We start from the raw sequence: 22,906 nt of genomic DNA, 5'->3' as shown, positions 1-22,906 counted from the left end.
ATCTTATCATAGTATGGTCCTTGCAAAGTACCCATAAAGATGTCCACCAGTTCTTTTTCCATCAAGGGAGGTTGGACTCGAGAAGCCATTTCCCTCCACCTTTGGGCATACTCCTTGAATGATTCATCCTTCTTCTGTGACATATTTTGTAATTGCATCCGGTTGGGTGCCATGTCCAGGTTGTACTTGTATTGCTTCAAGAATGTGTTAGCCAGATCATTCCAGCTTCGGATATAGGATTTCTCCAATTGCATATACCAGTCAACAGATGCTCCGCTTAAGCTATCTTGGAAGAAATGTATCATCAGCTTTTGATCGTGGGCATAGGCAGCCATTTTTCGCACATACATGCGCAATTGGTTCCTCGGACATGTGAGCCCTTTGTATTTCTCGAAGTCAGGAATATTGAATTTGTGTGGGATAGTCAAGTCTGAGACCAAACTCATTTCGAAAGCATCCACATCAAAAGCATCGTACCTTTCTACTACTTTTAGTCTCTCCTCTAGCGCCTTGATTTGTTTATTGTCCTTGGAGTCTTCCCTAGAGTTAGGAATAGACTGTTGTGTCTGAGGTGCTAGATCTGTGTTGTCCACCTCTTGTACTCCGTATTGTAGATCCAGGTAATCATCATCCTTAAGGACATTGTTAGCAGGAATGCGAACTGTGCGGGTTGTCCCTTTTGTTTGTGGAGTGGGGAAAAATCCCTCTTGAGAGGCCTCTCCTTTCTCTTGGAATTGGATAGCTCTTCTAACAGATCGGTCATCGGGTCTTTCCTTAGCAGGGCCAAAGCCTGTCACAAATCCTAGCAGCGGGTTTCCGTCGTTGGGGATCTCATCTTGAACCAGGGTATCCCCAGACTGAACCTCTTTTGCCTTTTCTTGTTTATCTAGGAAGGCCTTCATGAATCCTAGCATCTGAGTCATACCTCCTTTAACTTCTTCCATACTAACCTTTAGTTGATCCACCTCCTCACGAAGAGCGGCTTGATTCTGTTCTAACTGATCCATTGATTTCTTTTGCTGAAATCTTGTCCGATAAGACGGTCGGGATGTTAGATTATCCTTCCCAATGGTCTCTTGCTCTGAAGGCAAAAGAGAAATCTTCTTTCAATGCCATGAAAATGATATGCATGTCATGAATGATATGTTTTATTCGTGTTTATGTCTTATCCACATCCATTGATTAAATATAATAACTCCTTTTTTTTTTGTTTCTCATTATTTTCGTGGATAAGACATGATGCAAGAATGCACATGATGCATGATGAATGCCACAGTTATACGATATATACATATAAAATAATGAAAACGTATAATTAAACACATAAGCACATAAGCCCTAGGTTCATAAGTTCGACGTAACGGCTTAGGGTGCCTACCCTTCCCATTGGTATGTTTTAGAAGGTCTCATGGGATCGTTCGTAGCCGCCGAGACTTTTTGTCTCTTTGGATTTTGGAACAACTCATTGGTCCATGAGGTTCGAATTTTAGGGGTTGGTTCCCAGAGAGATCAGCTAAATACCCAGTCCAGCCCTCAACAAGGTCGAGCCTCGTATCAGACCTTTCCGAATATTTAACCCACTCTGAGTGGAATTATAACAAGACTCGTAGGCGATGTAGTTCCCCTCTGGTCTTAATTATAATTCCCACGCTTAGGCTTAACAGCAATAATAATATCCCAACAGAATACAATAAAATAACAAATATAAAAATATTTAATTAAATTGAACGTAAATGAATGAATAAATTGCAGATGAATAAATAAATAAAAATTATATATTTAATAAATAAAGGAAAACTTAAATCCTAAACCAAACCCTAATTTAGGCACATTAGCCAAACCCTAATTTAGGTACATTAGCCAAACCCTAATAGCTAACCACAAACCTAAATAATTTGCCAAACCTAAACCCTGCCAAAACCTAGGAGCATAATAATTCACCATTATAGTTTTGTCCCCAGCAGAGTCGCCAGCTGTAGCAACTTGCCCTAAAAATAAAGACTTTTAGAGTCGCCACCTATTCTGAAGGGCGAATAGGAAACCCTACGCAGTTTAGAGATCAGGGTAAGTTATTATAATCAGGTCGAGGGAAGGTGTTAGGCATCCTCAACCCTTTCCTAAGGTTCGTATCTAAAGATAAAGGATTATGGCTAAAATTGAGGTTTATAGCTAAGGAAGTGAATGAGGGAAGATTGAGATTTTAGGGAAGGGGACTCGCCTTGGTTATCCAAGTGCCTACGTATCTCCTTATGGAGAGTCAGAGTCAACGTAGTTCAGGCACAGGGTTGTACGCCTTAGAATTATAATTTGTGGTTTGAAATTGTTTTGAAGGCTTTTTGAGTGGCCTATCGTAGTTTTTGAAATGCGATTTGAAAGGCATTTTGAGTTGCCTGATTGAAAAGGATGAAAATCCGTAGTATCATGGTTTAGTGTATTTTAGATGTTTTGAGCGTACAACCCTGATTTAATATGTCACCGTTAGATGCGATGATCAATAGATTTGATCAGTATAGCTAACGGATTAATGGGGCATTGCTGGTTACTCAGATCGATAGATTCGATCGTCGCGGGCAGCAAATTAAATGTATTTTAAATTATTTTTTTTATCTCTCGTCTAATGCGACTAATAGCTTTAGTCGGGTCAAGGAGAGAATTACTCGAGAGTTATTTGAATTATTAATAATCAAATTAATTAAATCATTATTGCAAATCAATTACATTAATCGAAATTATTTCTCACCTAATACGACTAATAGATTTAGTCGGTTCGGGGAGAAAATTAAATTAAGCAACAACAATTAAACAATCAACATTTTACAAAATTAATTAATTAAGCTTTTATTTTTTTTAGTTTGCAGGGGGGTGCATATTTACTAAGGGCAGAAATTAAAGGGGTGTGTTAATAGTGACAAACTTAGGCCCAACTATTCTATGGCCCGTTTGGATCTAGTGCACGCGTGAGTGTGGTATTGGGATGCGTCAGCGAGGTTCTGATCATTCGGTCTAGAGCCAAGTTGATCCTACGGCCTGCATGTCTTTGGAATTGGGGGAGTATGATGATACACACGCAGCGAATCATGTTCGCGTACGTCAACAGGTGGCCATCAAGAGGCCACGTGTTGGTCACCAAATGGCGATGAGAGCCATCACTCGGCCCCTTTCCCTTCTCTCTTCTCCATTTCACGCTTTCCTTTCTCTCTCTATTCTCTTCGCTCTCCCCTCTCTCTTTGCTTCTCTCATCTTAAAACCCAGAAAGAGCCACCGCCCCTCCACCGTGAACCACCGTCCAAACCCAGGTTTCCGGTTGAACTTCAACCGGAACCTTCATACCTTCATCCTCTCCACTAACCCAGAACCTTTCTGAGCCTGGATGAAGATGAATCTTCATCGCTAACCTTCGAACTCTACCTTATACTTGCCCAGATCGACCCAAAAACAACATCTGAACGCAAAAATCAAGCATGCAAAAATCATAAGCTAAGTGTTTTTCGGTTTACCTTTCGCGCGAATCTCTCCGCTTGCGTCCTCTCTGATCTGATCCTTCTTCTTCTTCTTCGTTTCAGGTTTCGATGCCCGCCAACGATGAAGATGCAGATCCCGATTCCGACTCCTCCCTTTTCTTCTTATAATTCTTTTTCTTTTATAGTTAGGGTTAGGACTTATTTTAGGTTAGATTAGATTTCGTTCAATTAGTGTTTTAGGGTTTGATTCGTTTTTTCCAGATTTTCATTCAATGTAAGATTTGTAATATGTTGATTAAATAAAATTGTGTTTGATTTCATTCTCATATTTGATTTGTTATGAATTTGTTTATGATTGATTCTGGATTCAATGCTGGGATTTGATTCATGTTCATGGGCCTGGGTTTTCACTTTCAGATCTAGGGTTTCTGTGGAGAAGGGGCGGCGCCGCTGAGGATTGTGAGAACGAAGCCGAACAGGACCTGGGTCGGGTTGACCCGGTCCACTCCTGATTCAACCTGGTCCAAAGCCCATGACCCAATACCAAGTCCAATAACCGGTTCCCCTTTTTTGTTGCTCTGTGGCCCAAAAGAAAATGACAAAAACGAACCAAAAACCCAATAACTTCAATTAATTTATTTAATTAATTACTTCATCAATAAACTAAACTAATTAGTTAATAATATTCTAGTAATTAATACCAGTTAATAATTATATTAATACTAGTAATATTGCTTGATTAATCCTAATAACCTATTGACAATAATTTTATTAAAAAGATATTATCAATAATTAATTTATAATTCTACTATTAATACTAGTTAGTAGTATTTAAATAGTTTTAATAATTAACACCAATTAACAAAGTTAATGATATTAATAATTGACAATAACCCAATAATAGCAAAATGATTAAAGCCATAACAATAATACATAACGATGGTATTTAGTAAATAGAAATGAACAGATGATGAGAAGCAAACGGGCCCAAATACAAATTGGATCTCCAATATTTGCTATTTGCACCTCCACTTATTTTAAATTAACTTATAAGGGAGTTTTATAAGAGAGCGAGTTTAATAATAGGTATATTAAACCCTATGGCTCCTAATTTTTAACGCCCTTAATAAATTAAAATGAGAATTGAAACGGGTAAATTTTGGGGTATGACAACTTGTAGAGCAAATATTGAATCCTGGGAACAAGAAATTAAACGCCTCGAAGAGCAGATAAAAACTTCCAGGTCTCGCCAGGAGGAAATCAAACAATCCCAACAGGAAGAATTGACTGAAATGGCGCAGTTGGGGATTCGACACCTCGAGACGGCACAGAAATTAGTTCCAGAAATCGAAGAGCTGAAAAAACAACAGGCATTAATCGAACGCCGTTTGTCTCTATGGGAATCCCAATACTCCAAGATGAAAGATAATCTTCCTAAGGACTTTGATTAATTGTTTTAACCCTTGTACTATTTTTGTATTTCGTACTTAGTCTTTATTTTGTAATCAAACTATCCAAGGAATGTATGTGCCATTTATCTTTCAATCCTCCATACGTTATATTTTGCGACTGTCACAAATAACATTTTAACAATTCCTAAAATTGTTAAAAATTCATTTTCCCACTATCATAATGACCCCAATAGTGTACCCACGTGACATGATTACTCTTCGCAGTCTCTCAAGCCTAGACTTGACATTTCTACTTCTCTAGCCGCAACCATCATTAAATGATGACATCACTTTTTCCAAAACATCTACTTGAGACGTGCGTGTATCAATTTCTAAAATGATTACACTTCAACTTCCAAGGCGGGAAACGGCGGAGTTCATAACTTCTCTTGGGGAAACCAAACGTGGTCCAATCAAAACTTAAAGAATAATCACTCTTTTATGGCCAACGTCCTCTATATAAGCCTTAGTATTCTATTCATTTCTTCATCCTCTTTCCATATTTCTCTCAGAGTTTTCTCTCCTCTTCTTGTACTTCTTTGAACACAGAGTTTGAAGAGTTTCTTTCTTGTACTCCCTCATTTACAATGACACCTTTAAATTATTCTACTATCAGATCTTCCATCAAGAAAGAATTCAAACTTTCTGTAGAAGAGTTCGATGAGAACGAAATTAATGTTGACGCACTCTTTGCCAACCAACAACTACGGGTTTACCAAGGAATCCTGGAGGGATCTGTTTATCCAAACATGTTGGCAGACTTCTGGATGTTTGTGTCCCTCCGTATAGATCCAGAAGGAAGAACCACCATTGTGTCTTAGGTTCGAAGAGCCCGTATCACCATTACTCCCTCGACTATCTCTGAACTGTTAAGATGCGATAACTTTGGAGAAGTGTTTGATGATGACACCTTCAGCATGACCACCTCTGATGTCTTGAGGGCCCTCATGGATAATGACCCTTTTAGTGCCAAGATAATTAGGATTTGGCATCAACTTTTAGTGGGTAACTTTCGCCCACGAAATCAGGATCTAGAAAGCATAATGATGGAAGACCTGGAGTTCATACTCTGTGCCATTTGGGGAAGGAAAATCAACTTTCCATTGCTGATCTTCAAACAGCTTGTCGAAGTTGTTTCTATTGCTGCCTCTCGTCAAGGCATAGCAACATGCCTTCCTTATGGAAGGTTGTTGTCCTATATTTTTATCAAACAAGGCATAGTGAGGAGAATGCGCATGGAAGGATCTCTAGATCTTTTTGAAGCAGAAAGCTTGCCCTGCTATCCTTGGAAGGTTTGGAGCAAAGGATCAACTAAAGGGTGCATTGTTTGAGGCATTGTTGGAGGCGTTGTAGGCCTTAGTTTTATTGTTTATAATTTCTAAATGCTTCTTTTGATAGCTTCTAGTGTGCCTCTATTTTTTGTAACCTTGGTTATGCATGCAAGCACAATCTTCCAAGATGAATGTACTCTTCTAATCGTAATGAAATATATATTTTGACATTGTTTTGTCTTCTTATTTCAGTTACTATATATCTCACTCAGATACGAAGCCATTTTGGTGCTTGTTCAACCATTTTGGCCTACGAAGCACACTTTAAATATCTACGTTTTTGCAATTTTTACTTCGTGCATGATTGGTTTGTATCTTTTCAGATACTTCCCATTCACTCTCAAAATCCTACGATCTTTTGCCAACTCTTCTATCTCATAAGCATTATTTGAGAACACCTTTAAGATTCAAAAGGGTCCTTCCCAGTGAGGGGACCATTTACCTAAAGACTGATTCTTTCGATCTATAGGCAAAATAACTTTCCAAACTAAGTCATTACTGATAAATGTTTTACCTTTCACCTTTTTGTTGTATACTCTCGACACCCTTTATTTTTGTCTTTTTATCATTTCCAACGCTCGAAGTCTGTCTTCGTCCAGATCAACCAATTCGTTCATCATTAATTCCCAGTACATGTTTGGGGGAATTTCTGCTTGTCTTTGGATCCGGACTGATTGCAAGTATATCTCAACTGGGAGTACTGCATCGTGTCCGAACGTCAATTGGAAAGGTGTAGTGTTTGTAGCTTCTTTTGGTGACATTCGACAAGCCCAAAGTGCCTGGTCCAAAGTTTTATGCCAATTTTTTGGTTTTTTCCCTACATGTTTCTTAATAAGGCCAATTATCACTTTATTGGCTGCTTCGACCTGTCCATTTGCTTGAGCATAATAAGGTGTAGAGGTAAATAACTTGAACCCCATTTCTCTGGCGAATTCTTGCATCTTTCGTCCAGTAAACACTGATCCCTGATCAGTGGTTATACTTTCTGGGATTCCAAATCTGTATATAATGTGTCTTTGAATAAACTCAATCACAGCCTCCTGATCCACATTTGCCAGTGGTATCGCTTCGACCCATTTTGTGAAGTAGTCTATTCCTACTAAAATATATCTTTGACCTTTGGAAGATGTGGGACGAATTTCTCCAATTAAGTCTAATGCCCAACCTCTGAAAGGCCATGGTTTTATTATCGAACTTAATTCATTTGCAGGTGCATGTTGAATACTTGTGTGTTCTTGACATTCTTGGCACCCTTTTGCAAACTCTATGCAATCTTTTAACATTGTGGGCCAATACATTCCATAGCGAAACAAAAGCCATTTCATTTTGTGCCCCGCTTGGTGAGCACCACATGCCCCCCTGTGTATGTTCGAGAGAGCCAAGTATGCTTCAGCTTCGCCCAGACACTTTAGTAAAACACCTTCGGGAGTTTTCTTAAATAATTCATTTCCCATCAAGAAGTATGATAGGGCTATATACTTCACTTTTCTATCTGTATCGTCGAAGGGTCTTTCAAATAGTTTACAATTGGACTCCTCCAATCTATGTCTGCTAGGGAATCTATATTCAGAACTTCAAATTCCTCTTTGTTAGTGAAGCCTAATTGTGAATTCTCCAGATCACTTGGAGATAGCTTTGTGGCCATTTCTTTTCCTCTTACTTCGATCAATTCTTCTAGTTTTTCCTTTGATACCCTGTACCCTGAGGCTAATTGCGCCAAATCATTTGCTTCTTGATTGTTTACCCTTGAGACGTGTTTTAATTCCACATACTCGAATTTTTTAAGCAGTCTATTTGCTATGACAAAATACATGATCAACTTCTCTTTGATACATTTGTATTCCTTTTTCAGTTGCTTAATCACTAGTTCTGAGTCTCCTTTAATTTCGACTCTGGTTGCCCCCAATTCTAACAAAGCTTCAAGTCCAGCGATCAGTGCTTCGTACTCAGCTTCGTTGTTAGAGCATAAGGGGCCGTCAATATTATACGTGAGCTTTGTTGGAATTCCATCAGGAGAAATTATTAGTATCCCAACTCCACTTACTTCTTTATATGTTGAACCATCGAAGTATAACTTCCAAGGCTTCAACTCTACATATTGCTGAGGATTCTCAACCACTGCTTGGTCAACAATGAAATCTGACACTACTTGTCCTTTCATTGCCTTAAGAGGTTGAAAGATTAGAGAGTACTCAGTGAGGGCCAAAGCCCATTTGCCAATTCGACCTGCAAACAGAGAAAATATGTGGTCCCCACGGGGACCCATAATATAGTCTAGATGCATGCAGAAAGTAAACATGATATGCAAGCAAGAAATAAACATGGTATGCAAGCATATATACAGGATGTAAACATATAAGCAAACAAACAAAGAAACACCCAATAAACAAACAAACAAAGGCTAGGATCGACTCGCTAAGAACGGACCAGCACAGGTCTAGCAACGTCCCCAGCTGTCGCTACCGCGAAAAATGGAATCAGAGTCGCCACTAATATATTCATCCCATCGAGGGAAAGGAATATCAGAAACCTAACTCGAAACAAGGACAAGGTCTTTCGACCAGAGAATAGGGCACGGGAGTCGGTTACGCGAGGGGAAGGTGTTAGCACCCCTCACGCCCATCGTACTCGATGGTATCCACCTATGTTCGTTTCTATCTAATGGGTGTCTAATGTCTAAAACCTAAATGCGAATGAATGCAAAAAGAAATACGGGGAAAAGAAGGAATTATTTACAAGTGTGCTCGCTTAGGCCCCGCGACCCAATGCCTACGTATCCTTTTCAGGAATCAGAACGACCGTAGTTCGGCTCCATAATTTCCATTTGTTTTGTGTTTTTTAGTTGAACAACGGTTAAGGTCACAATCCACGATGCTCGACCTTTGGAGACTTATACGCCTACTTCTGGACTGGACTTAACTTGTCCTTAAGCACCTAGCAAGGCAAAAGAATGAACTTGGGTTTGTGTTTTTTATGTAACTACATGATGAACAAAACCCAATACAAGGTTTCGCACCACTTCATTACTTTGTTTTAATTCGAGCCTTTATTAAGTGTTTTGAATGTTTTTGGTTGAGTATTTTTTAAGGGGATTTACTTTGCGATTAGAATCACATAAAAATGTATAATGATCGAGAAGCAGATTAGGGAATGAATCCCACTCACTTCTATCCCATTATATAATGTTCAAGAAAAAGATTAGGGAATGAATCCCACTCATTTCTATCCCATTAATTAATGTTCGAGAAACAGATTAGGGAATGAATCTCACTCATTTCTCTCCCATTAAGTAGTGACCGAGAAACAGATTAGGGAATGAATCCCACTCATTTCTATGCCACTAAGTGATTGAGAAACAGATTAGGGAATGAATCCCACTCATTTCTCTATCACTTTCTTAATGTGATTCGCATCTTTATTTGTTAGTGTTTTAATGTTGAAAAAGAAAAAGAATGAACGAAGGGGAGCTAACCTATTCTCTAATCTAAGTTATTCTATTCTACAAGTGGCCCTAAGGTCAAGGATAAGGGACCTCTACCTATGTTATCATGCATAGATTACAACCTAAGTTGTTCTATGTGACTAATCTTAATGAAGATTGAAGTCACCACCCTAAGGGAACATGGTAAGCATATAGTAAGAGATAAGAAAAAGCAACAAGCAAGGTAGGTGACTTAATGAAGTCCCTAACCAAGTCTACTCTTAAGAGAGACTACACACAATGAATCCCAAGAGAAAACAATCCACAAAAGGTGGAGGAAGAACAAACAATCGTCGCCTCTTAAACTAACAACAATCAAAGTGTATAAGAAGAGGCAAAGCATGAGAAAGAGGGAAGAAAGCCCTAGGGAAGTAGCAAACCTAGGAAATTAGTGTCCTAAATCAAACACAAAAGCATCATGGCATCACACGAAAATATTCACAAGAGGTTACCAAGGTATCGTATGAATCGTTACTTAACAATTAGCAAACATGTATCAATTAGTCAAAAAACAAGCGAATGAAAACATGAGCTAAACTTGAGGTCAGTAGCATATTAATTCTTTTATAGGTCTAATACCTCACACCAATCTATGTTAGTCAACTAGCTTGAAGCAACACAAAGTTCTAACAAAACTAGACAAAACTAGGTCAAAACTAGCTAGTAAATTCAAATTGTGAATGAAGTTAGAAAAATGCGATCAAATGATGTTAGTCAGTAGCTAATAACCTCTAATAGGTGTCTAAACAATCATGGAATCAAGTCACGAAGTTTCATACAAAATTATAGGTCATTTGGACAAGTTATGGTACAATCGTTAATCAAAAGCAAGTTGTTTACATGTAAGAAAGGAAAATTCAATTAAAATAAGAAGAAACAATTTAAAAATCTAATTCCAGGTATTAGGACCTCTAAACATCCCTAATTATATGTACAAAAAGTATCTAAGGCCATTGCATAAATGCAAAGCAAATTATAGGTCAAATTCACATGGTTATCCGTTTAGAAACGCACATTAGTCGGGTATCGAAAACCTAATGAAAACCTAACCAAAACACGGAATTGGACTTTCATTTTTTATACACAATATAATATATAATTCTACTGAAATCACACAAACACTGGCAATTAAATTCTATTTCTAAGGCATTTAACCAAATTAATTTGTAAAACATACTAAACATAAAAGTAGAATGAACACATGTGAGGAAAATATTTATTAAATATAGTAAACTAATTTCTAAAAATCTACAAAAAATACCAAAATTATCTACACACATAAAACTATCTAAAAAATATTTTTATTGATTTTTTATTTCAATCAAAGCAGATTAATCAAGCAAAAGTTGAAGAGGAAACAATTTGAAACAAAATACTAAATCTGCCTAAGGATGGGGTGTAGTAGTAAAAGAGACTGAACTGAAATTATTGTGAAGCGTGTGGGCCTGATTCTTGGGGGTGCTGAAATTAATTGGCGCTAGGCCCAGGTAGCAATTCACATCCATGGTCCATGTCACACATATCACCACTTTCATTTCATTTTTACATTATTGTTTCAGCATGTACATTATATTACACTATGGTTTTACTAATATGTAACGTGACAAAACTAACTAGTAATGTTATATCAATGGGTCAATGGAAACTTAAGTGAAGATAAGACAAAACGGGTTTCAGAGCCAATCACACGCTGCCATGTCACCAGCCCAATCATATGAGTAAAACAAGATGGAATAAACAAACCCACAACAGCCAACGGATATAGGCCACGTAAGCTAGGCGGAAAAGAAATAGACCACCAACACAGACGCCAGAGACGGACCTCCGGTCGTCTTCTCCGGCCAGCTCGACGGCGGAGGTGAATGAAATTTTCCAGAAATGCAAAAAGCAGACATCTTTCTACTCGATTTTCAAAGCTAATCATGAATCCAGGCCCTATTTTCGTCAATACTCTCTCTAACTCCCAAACCAAAGGCAAACTTAAAACCCTAACTTTTGCAATTTTCTTTAAAAACGACTACAAGCATACCTACGCATTCACTATCGATCATAGGATTCAAAGATGTGATTCAAACATTCAAACAACCATTATTTTGGAGAAAACAGAATTGAATTAAGAGGATTCGCAGATTTCATATAAATGCAACAAACACTTGCAAACATGGTGGTTCTAGTTGTCCTAACCCAATCCCTGATGACGGGTTCCAGGCCTATACATGGTTCTAATGCAAGGGAAAGGGATCACTTACTTGTTTGATCTTGAATCAAAGGAAAGAACACAATATTAGCACTGATCCGAGCTTGATGATGATGCTGATGATGAAAGAACTTCAGAGAATCAATGCACCGAAGGAGAAGCAAACTCAGTATCGCACATGTTGAGGAAGGATCTTGATCTGGCTCATAACCTCCATGGATGATGATGATTCTGATAAGAGAAGGTTGTTGTGGTGGTAGTTGAAGGAGAGTGAAGGTGGTGATGATGATGTGTTGAAGGTTGAAGTTTGGATGAAGAGTTTGTTAGAGAAACGGTTAGGAGTGAGAGTGAGTGAGATGAGAGAGAGAGTGAAGAGAGTGAGTAGAATCGAGAAAGAGTGAAGAGAGGAAAAATGAAGTGTGTTTTCTTTTATATCATGAACCTGGTAACATGGTTTTATGGTGCAGCTTGTTGTAGGGAATCTTTTCTCTTTTCTACTTAGTGAACAAGTCATGTGTAATTGTAGTATGCTTTCTATTGCCTTTTTCGTAGCTTTTGGTGCATAGCTATTTGTAGTAGCTTTCATTCTTTTGCTTTTTATGTATGCAGCAACTTCAAGTACCTTGCCAAACTGAATGCTTGCCATGCTGACTTTGTGTGTCTGAATTTTTTTTTAGCCAAAACGTGCCTTGGTCGATGCATGACTTTAAATCCTTATATCTTGGTCATTATATGTTCAATTATCATGCTTCATGACTCAATGGAAAGAGGGCATGGCAAAGAACAATTCCGCATCAAGTTTGATCCCAATGGACATCTGTAGACCTCTAAAAATGACTTTGAATTCAGCACGCCACGTGCTTGAAGAAATGCCTGCGTATGGCCTGGGTTCTGGCCCTCATCTTGGGCTGTGCGTGACTTAGCGAGGAGATGACTTTAGGGCTTTGTAACTCACTCGATACAAGTCCAATTCCCATGATTTTGGTACCAACGAGAAGAGCACATGGAGAGGAAGGGATTAGTACCAAGTTAGAAATCAATGGATCCTTGTATTGCTCTAAAACTGACTTCCATTATGGCACGCCACCTGTTTGATATATTGCATGCGCTATGCCCAGAATTTGCCCCAGCATCTGACTTGCACGAATTATAATTTCTCAACTTCATAGCTCTGTATCTTTTAAACCATGCTTCAATTTAGAAAACTTTCAACTACAAAATTGTTCTATGCCATGAGAGGAGCCATTTTTATCTTGAGCTTGTTTTGAGATGAGACCTGGATCCGTGTGATAAATGAGCTTGAAGTTGAATGCCCAGCCAATTTAAAATTCATCCAAAAATTCTCTAAGTTATTTCCTTTCCATTTTTGACATCTTCACATTTTAACTACTTTCCACATTTGAAAGTTTTGGCTATCTCTTGATTTTATTTATTTCTTTGACTTTTCTTCGACCGATTTTTCTACCAAAAGTCAACATTTGAATAACGACCCTGATTTTGACCCAAAAAGTCAACTGTTCTAATTTCTCCGATTCCAGATGAATTTTTCCGATTAATCAGTTTCCGATCCAATTCTCAATCAACTTCCACCCAAAGAGGCTTCAGTGAATATTTCTTCAAGGCAACCATACTTCATACCCAAAATTATCTTCTGATTAAATTTTGACCAAAAAATCAACAGGGTTGACTTTGGTCAAAACCTCAATTTGAAAACCCTGATGAACCTGAAATTTGTATCTTTTAACCAGAGCTTTGACTCGGAGAGAATGAAACCCTGATTTTAGGAGTATGCCAATGGAAATGATCCTCTTCAATAAGACCTTAGATCTGATTCTTCTTAACCAAGAATTTCCCCAACCTCAGCCTCTTTTTGTCTATTTTCTTGAGCAGTAACTGTGATATGGATGAATGTATTAGATGAATGACCTACATGAGGTATGTACATGAATGTAATATGAAAGCCAATTGGATATAAATAAATGGGCAAATTTTGGGGTGCAACAGCTGCCCCTATTCAATCTTCTTGGACCTAAATGTACGACCATTTTGGATTACGGACATTTGAGGTGTGAGTGGATTGAATGCCCCGAAAGTACCATCAAAATTTGCATTCTATGGTACAGCAAAAAGTATTGAGTATTATCAAAGGATACCAGCCGAAGGTGGACCTTAAACAGGTTGCTAACCTCCGTTAGACTTCAAAAAGAGACACAGCCGAAGGGTGACTCTATAAAGGATGTAACCAGCCGAAGGGGAAATCGATCCTATTTTGCTAACCTCAGTTAGGCTTCAAAGAGAGACACCACTGAAGGGCGACTTGATAAAGGATGTAACCAGCCGAAGGGGAAACCGATCCTATTTTGCTAACCTCAATTAGACTTCAAAAAGAGACACAGCCGAAGGGTGACTCTATAAAGGATGTAACCAGCCGAAGGGGAAACCGATCCTATTTTGCTAACCTCAGTTAGACTTCAAAAAGAGACACAGCCGAAGAGTGACTCTAGACCTGAAAAGGTATGCCAATAATCATTGGGCTTTATTGAAGAAGACTAGTAACGACTAGACTTTATTGGGGATGTTTATGAACACTGAATTTGAAGGCGATGCCAATAACCGTTGGGCTTGACTGAAAGAAAGGCTAGCGACAACTAGAATCAATCAGGGGATGCCAGTAAATAGTGGGCTTTCAAGAAGATACTAATGCTTGCGAAGCATAAGGATTACATGGATCCCTCAGGCCAAAGGCGGGGTGTAACCCTTCAAGGGTGGCAATCATTCGAATTGCCACACACATAGCATGGATTTCAAATGATTGAAAAATGAGATGGGTTGAATGCCCACCCTCATTCGCACTCTATTATGCATGCGACATGCGGGAAAATAACCAAAATAAGACTCGCAAGAAGCAAGAGGTATCCCTTATGAAAAAGGCGGTAAGGGGACTCACAAAAAGTGAATACAAAGAGAGGACTGGTGACGACCAGACTCTATTAGATGACGCCAGTAAACACTGGATTTTGAAAGAGGTATTGTTATTCGCGAAACATAAGAACTACATGGTTCCCTCGGGCCAAAAGGCGGGGTGTAATTCTACAAGAGTGACATTCGTTCGACTTGCCACACACAAAGTAGGGGTTATCCAAACGATTGAATTCAACAAACGGGAAGTAACCATAGAGAAAATGATTTTGACGAAGAATGACTCTGTATCCAATCCACACTGGAGAGAGAAAGTGAGACCTCTTCTGGGGATATATCAATTTGTCTGTGTAACATATGTGATCTTGGCTTATGCGTTGATGCATGTTTGATTTTTTTTATGGCGTAATGCTCCATATTTATGGAAGTGCTACGCATTTTTATAGACGCAATGATTTCTATATGCAAAAGAGGATGAATGAACATCGGAGAGAGCCTTTTGTCTGAAGAACTCTATGGGGATTCTTTTTGCTTTCTTGACCTTGCAAGGTCACACCAGATTTCTCGACCATTCCCAATATGTAACTTCTGCAGGTGGATGAATCACACCAGGAGACTTGGGCGGAAGGAAGCACGATGGCACTTTTGAGAGACATTACTATCATCATGTTTGGAAACTTGAAGATTGCACCTCCCCCTTTGAATTTCCACATCTTTATCATAGAGTGAGGGAATCTAATCAGCACTGCGTAGCACTTAAACCCCGGATGAGAGCTCTCCAGAGAAATAAACTCTGGTATTTGAAGGAAAGGAGACCTTTGGGTTCTTGAAGCGTAGGTACTGGCATCTGACTGTGCTGAATGATCGGAGATTCCTGCAAAACAAATCAAACAAATATGCCCCAGGTATGATGGCTCTACCTCGTCCACCATCCCAAGTACTCAAAAATCTTTAAGCAATTCTATCTGTTTTAGATCATGTTCTTTTTGTAGGACTTCGATGTTAGAAATGCAATGCTTACCAAAATAATTGGACGTTTTTGTAAACAAAACGGTAAAAATAAAATGATGTAGGAATTTTTTGAATGGAATATCTTTTTATTAATGAAAAAATTGCCTAACATAGGCGAGTACATCCGGAAGTGGCCCCCTTAAGGAGGTGACCACCAAAAAGGAAAACAAACAGCATTTACAAACATGGCAACGTAAGAAAAGATTCCATTGGGTTCCAATCTTGCTATGCCTTGCAGATCTTCAATATTCCTTCTGTTTTGATTTCCGAAATGGATGAATGAATTGATCCTTTACCCTTCTGACTCCTCCAATTGTGGTGACTAACTATGCTCAAGGATCCAATGCACGACGCAGTTATTCGCTTTTTGTCCCTCTTTTGCCTGGACCGCCCTTTCGGGTTTTCAATCCACCAGGACCTCTTTTTTGCCTAAGTCGCCCTTTCGGGTTTTCAACTTAGCGGGTGTACTTTATTTCTTTTTCATTCTTTTGCCTGATTTTTTCCTTTTCTTTTATTTTATTTTGATCAGGTCTATGCGAAATATTTTTTAACTGCGTCTGCATTTACGGGAAGTGGAAAGTCTTCGCCATCCATAGTTGAGAGGATCATGGCGCCACCTGAGAAGACTTTCTTTACGACATAAGGCCCTTCGTAATTCGGAGTCCATTTTCCCCTAGGATCATTGTGAATAGGCAGGATCTTCTTGAGCACAAGGTCACCAACCTGAAAGTGTCGAGGACGAATCTTCTTGTTGAAGGCTCTCTTCATCTTCTTTTGATAGGCTTGCCCATGGCATATGGCCGCTAGTCTCTTTTCATCAATGAGGTTCAGTTGATCAAATCTGGTCTGAACCCAATCAGCTTCACTGAGCTTCACATCTGTTAATACCCTTAATGAAGGAATCTCAACCTCAACCGAAAGAATCGCTTCCATGCCATATACTAATGAGAATGGAGTTGCCCCTGTGGAAGTACGCACCGAGGTACGATAACCATGTAAAGCAAAGGGCAACATCTCGTGCCAATCCTTATAAGTGACCACCATCTTTTGCACAATCTTCTTGATATTCTTATTGGCCGCTTCAACTGCGCCATTCATCTTTGGCCTATACGGGGAGGAGTTATGATGCGTGATCTTGAAGTTCTCGCACAGTTCCTTCATCATCTTATTATTGAGGTTGGATCCATTATCAGTGATAATTCTCTCAGGAACCCCATAACGACAGATTATATGGTGCTTGATGAAGCGAGTCACTACTTGCTTGGAGACATTTGCATAAGAAGCAGCTTCAACCCACTTGGTGAAGTAGTCAATAGCAACGAGGATGAAACGATGTCCATTAGAGGCGGTGGGCTTAATTTCCCCAATCATATCGATGCCCCACATAGCAAACGGCCAAGGAGATGCCAACACATTTAGAGGAACCGGAGGTACATGAACCCTATCTGCGTACACTTGACATTTGTAACATACCACCACATGGTTGAAACAATCATGCTCCAAGGTCGACCAATAATAACCTGCTCTCAATATTTTTCTTGCCATGGTATGTCCACTTGCATGTGTACCAAAGGATCCTTCATGCACCTCTTGCATGATTTTTGCTGCTTCGTGTCTATCCATGCATCTGAGCAACACAGAATCAAAATTCCTCTTGTACAACACACCTCCAGCAAGGAAGAACTTGGCCGATAGTCTCTTCAGAGTTTTCCTATCCGTAAGGGAGGCACCCTCAGGATACTCTTGGGTCTCCAGAAATTTCTTAATGTCATAAAACCATGGTTTCTCATCAGGCACGTTATCAATAACGCCACAGAATGCAGGTTCATCTAACCTTTTGATCACAATCGAAGGTGCTTCATTGTCCCATTTGACTTTGAACATGGATGCTAAAGTGGACAAAGCATCAGCCAAATGATTTTCCTCTCGAGGGATGTGATCAAAGGTGATCTCATCAAAGTATTGAGTCAATTTCACAACATGTTCTCTGTAAGGAGTCAAGTTGGGGTGGCGTGTTTCCCAATCTCCGTTAATCTGGCTAATCACCAAAGCAGAATCTCCATAAACTGCGAGATTTTTAATCCTCAAATCAATGGCGGCCTCAATACCATATATGCAAGCCTCGTATTCAGCCACATTATTAGTACAATCAAAACAAATCCTGGCCGGGAATGGAATATGAAAACCTGTCGGAGAAGTAAGCACAGCCCCGATACCATTTCCCAATGCATTAGAAGCACCATCGAACACGAGCGTCCATCGCGCCCCTGGTTCAGGTCCTTCCTCTTGATCTTGACTCTTGGAAGTCTCTGCCACACACATTATATCCTCATCAGGAAACTCAAAGTACATAGACTAGTAATCATCCACAGGTTGATGCGCAAGATAATCAGCAATCACACTAATTTTAATGGCTTTCTGAGTAGTGTATTGTATGTCATATTCTGTCAAGATCATTTGCCAACGGGCAATCCTTCCGGTCAATGCTGGTTTCTCAAATATATATTTGATCGGATCCATCTTTGAAATCAACAAAGTGGTGTGAGTCAACATATACTGTCTCAGTCGGCGAGCAGCCCATGCCAAAGCACAGCAAGTTTTCTCGAGTAGTGAGTATCTTGATTCACAATCGGTAAACTTTTTGCTAAGGTAATAAATTGCGTGCTCTATTCGACCGGACTCGTCATGGTGACCCAGCACGCACCCCATTGAATTCTCGAGGACCGTCAAGTACATAATCAACGGTCTACCTTCCATTGGAGGCATGAGGATTGGAGGCTCTTGCAAATACTCTTTAACTTTATCAAATGCCTTTTGACAATTGTCATCCCACTTTATTGCCTGATTCTTTCTCAGTAGCTTGAAGATAGGTTCACACGTGGCGGTAAGGTGTGAGATGAACCTTGCAATATAATTCAACCTTCCTAGGAACCCACGAACCTGTTTCTCAGTTCTCGGCTCAGGCATCTCTTGTATAGCTTTTACCTTAGCAGGATCGACCTCAATACCCTTTTCACTTACGATGAAACTAAGCAACTTTCCTGATCTCACTCCGAAGGTACATTTATTGGGATTCAACCTTAACCTGAACTTTCTTAACCTTTCAAACAATTTCTTTAGGTGAACCAGGTGCTCCTCTTCAGTATGGGACTTTGCGATCATGTCGTCCATATAGACCTCGATCTCTTTATGAATCATGTCGTGAAACAAAGTCACCATAGCTCTTTGATAGGTTTCCCCAGCATTCTTCAACCCAAACGGCATGACCTTGTAACAAAAGGTGCCCCAAGGCGTAATGAATGTTGTCTTTTCCATGTCCTCGGGCGCCATCTTTATTTGATTGTAACCAGAAAAACCATCCATGAAGGAGAAAACCGAGAACTAGGCAGTGTTATCTACCAACACATCAATGTGAGGAAGCGGGAAATCATCCTTCGGGCTCGCTCAATTCAGATCTCGATAGTCGACACACATTCGTACTTTCCCATCTTTCTTAGGTACATGTACAATATTGGCGACCCATGGTGGATAAACTGTTACAGCAAGAAAACCTGCATCAAACTGTTTCTGAACCTCTTCCTGGATTTTCTTGGATATGTCAGGACGTGTTCTCCTGAGTTTCTGTTTGACAGGCGGAGAGTTTTCTTTAAGAGGTAACCTGTGCACAACAATATCAGTATCTAATCCAGGCATATCTTCGTAACACCAAGCGAAGATATCAGAATACTCTTTCAACATTCCAATCAACTTTTCTTTCACATCCTCATTCAAAGAAGCCCCTATTTTAACCTCCCTTCTCATCTCTTCGGTGCCAAGATTCACCGTCTCAATAGGCTCTTGATGTGGCTCAATCACTTTCTCTTCTTGTTTCAACAATCTGGCCAACTCATCAGGGAGTTCACAATCTTCTTCATCCCCTTCTTCAGCGGTGTAGATAGGATTGTTGAAGTCATAATGAGGCATAGCAAGATCGTTATCAACAGAATCTGGAGGAGAAGTGGATCTGCATGAATTATGATTTATGCTTTATTTTAGAATGGAGGGATGATGATGAATAAGAAACATTGCCATTTTTTTTATTTATTTATTTAAAACAAATGTAAAAGTAAAAAAAGGAAAGACAGGGAACAAAATATTTGAATGCAAAAACGTCCTTTTATTAATGATTCTAACATTGAAAAACAACAAATGAGGCCCTACATGTGTTCACTGTGTCTTGGGCAGAACACAGGAATTAATGCATGATAAACAAAAACAAATAGTATTACTTTTGATCAAGAGCAATTGAGATGATGTCTTCAGATGACCAGTTGAGAAGCTTCTGTCCCGGGACACACGACTTGATCCATTCTTCAATGTCATAATCGCTATCCATATCGTCATTAGCAGCACAAATATGATCCTTGACAATGCCAGCACTAGAGAACTTGATTGGAACAAAGGTTCCAGGCTTCTTGGGGGCCCCATTAGATGAACTCTGGCCCAACTGATATCCAATCCCACATTTATCTTGCTTGATTGGCAAATCCAAGATTCGGCCCCATCCTTCAGGATGACCAGATTCAACCACAACTTTAGCTTCCTTTAGTGAAGACATGGGAGCCTCCAACTTCTTATTTTCAACATAAGGGATCTTGATAGTCTGGACAGCCTCAAAGGCTTGGCATGGTGTCTCGTGGACCTCTCCTTCCACGTCAATATACCTGAAGGACGCAAGATGGCTTACCACGTGTTCTTCCTCCCCACATATTATGACTATCTTTCCTTGAGTCGCAAATTTGAGTTTCTGATGCAATGTGGAAGTCACGGCCCCAGCGGCATGGATCCATGGATGTCCCAGGAGACAACTGTAATACGGGTGGATATCCATCACAAAGAAAGTAATAGTGAAAAGCTGAGGGCCTATCATTATCGGCAAGTCAACCTCCCCAAACACTGATCTCTTTGATCCATCAAAGGCTCTCACCGTCAATTCATTCGGCCTTATCTCAACACTAGAATAATCTAGCCTCATCAAAGACGACTTTGGTAATACATTCAAGGAAGATCCATTATCCACGAGAACACGTGATAACATAGTCCCTTTACACTCCACTGATATATGCAAAGCTCTATTGTGGTTTCTACCTTCGGAAGGCAGGTCTGCATCAGTGAACCCCAATCCATTACCAACGTTGATGTTTGACACCACTCCTTCAAGTTGATTCACTGAGATTTCTGGGGGGACAAAGGCAGTACTTAGAAGCCTACATAAAGCATTTCGATGTGTCTCCGAACACAAGAGCAACTGCAAAATCGAAATCTTTGATTGAGTTTGACTCAGCTGGTCAACCACTTTATACTCACTTTTCTTGATGATCTTTAGGAACTCTTCCATTTCTTTGGCCACAGTATCTTCAGAATTAGAGCTTTGCCCCTGATCCACTATATCTTCTACCACTCTTTTCCCTTTTGCCTGAGCTAGAGCTTCTGTATTATCATCGTGAGTATTCTGGGGAGGATTGAAAATACGACCACTTCTCGTCATTCTTCCAATGCCCACAACATTATCAACATTTTTTTTCTCAACCGGAGCTTTAACCTCGTACTTGGCCCCTTGGTAGAAAACTTCTCCCCCATAATTCCATGGGATTGCTTTTTCACTGTTATATGGGACGGGACCAGGAAGTGTAATAACCAAAGGAGGTGCTCTGGCAGGAATTGGAATCTTGGCAGGAGTATACGGGATGGATGCCACATTAACTGCGTTTTCAACCATTTCAGGACGTCGCACACGCTCAAACTGTAGATACCCACTATCCATCAACTGTTGAATCCCACCTTTCACCTTATCACAAACTGAGGAAGTGACCATGCAATCAGTACAGAATTCTCCACAACCAGCGTATAGACTCATCCTCAATAATTCCTTCTTCAATAATGGCAACAATGAACCCAATTCGATCACATCCTTGACCAGGTGAGCGTCTTCAACAACCTCAATAGCATTTGCCGCATGAGTTCCATGGGGAGGCATAGGATTCTGAACAACATTAGGTCCTTGAGTAGGAGTAAACTCGATGGCTTTAGAGTCGAGAAGATCCTGGACTTTATGCTTCAATGCTTTACAGTTCTCAATATTATGTCCAGGTGACCCAGAGTGGAACTCACATCTTGCATTGGCATCCCAACTGGCAGGCAACTTAGCAGGAGTGGCCAAAGTCCTCAATTGGACCAAATTCAAATCGAGATATGGCAATACTTGTGCATATGTCATCGGGATCGGATCAAAAACCCTTTCTGGCAATTTCGGCCTTTGCTGATACTGACGCGGCGGATACCCTTGTTATTGATGTTGGAAAGGAGCATTTGGTATAGTCACAGCGGCCACTTGTTGATAAGCCTGATTTCTGCCCCCACCATAGTAAGCAGCACTAGTCTCACCTTCTCTCTTCTTGGAAAACCCATTGTATGGCTTCTTTCCACCAGTCCCAGAGGAGGAACTAGCAGCACTTGGATTCTGTATTCTACCAGCCTTAATTCCATTTTCAATTCGTTCACCAATCATGACCAACTCGGCGAAACTCGAGGATGCAGAGCAGGCGGAGTAGTATTGGCCCTCCAGAGTGTTGGTGAACATATCCATCATCTCTCTTTCCAGCATAGGTGGTTGGACTCTAGCCGCCAACTCGCGCCATTTCTGCGCATATTCTTTGAAGGACTCATTAGCTTTCTGGGCAAGATTCTGTAACTGAGTGTGATTTGGTGCCATGTCAACATTATACTGATACTGCTTTATGAAGGCATCAACTAGGTCCCTCCAACTTCGGATATTAGCTCTCTCCAATCTCATGTACCATTCCAAGGACGCCCCAATCAGGCTATCTTGGAAGAAGTGCATCAATAATCCCTCGTCCTCAGAATACACGTGCATTTTGCGATAGTAAGCTCGGAATGTGTCTTAGGACAAGTATTCCCCTTGTATTTCTCAAAGTCGGGTACCTTGAATTTTTGTGGTACACGGACGCCAGGAACTAAACCCAAGTCATTGATATCTATACCCAGTCCTTGGCCTT

At 39.9% G+C, this 22,906-nt stretch overlaps 1 protein-coding gene across 1 annotated transcript; it reads right to left on the bottom strand.

The window, feature by feature from the left end:
- Positions 1 to 20,115: 20,115 nt before the first annotated feature.
- On the bottom strand, positions 20,116 to 22,107 carry LOC131597396 (uncharacterized). Its single transcript, XM_058870096.1, has one exon. It carries the CDS (start codon positions 22,105 to 22,107, stop codon positions 20,116 to 20,118), a length of 1,992 nt encoding a protein of 663 aa, XP_058726079.1.
- Positions 22,108 to 22,906: the final 799 nt, after the last annotated feature.

This window comes from Vicia villosa, linkage group LG4, assembly GCF_029867415.1.
Source record: "Vicia villosa cultivar HV-30 ecotype Madison, WI linkage group LG4, Vvil1.0, whole genome shotgun sequence".
NCBI lineage: Eukaryota > Viridiplantae > Streptophyta > Magnoliopsida > Fabales > Fabaceae > Vicia > Vicia villosa.
Note: the sequence above shows the minus strand (reverse complement) of the source record. Positions and strands in the feature narration are given on the sequence as shown.

Bases quoted from the DNA above. Each gene is read 5' to 3' on its own strand.
- LOC131597396 (XM_058870096.1), bottom strand. From the start codon at position 22,107: ATGACATATGCACAAGTATTGCCATATCTCGATTTGAATTTGGTCCAA.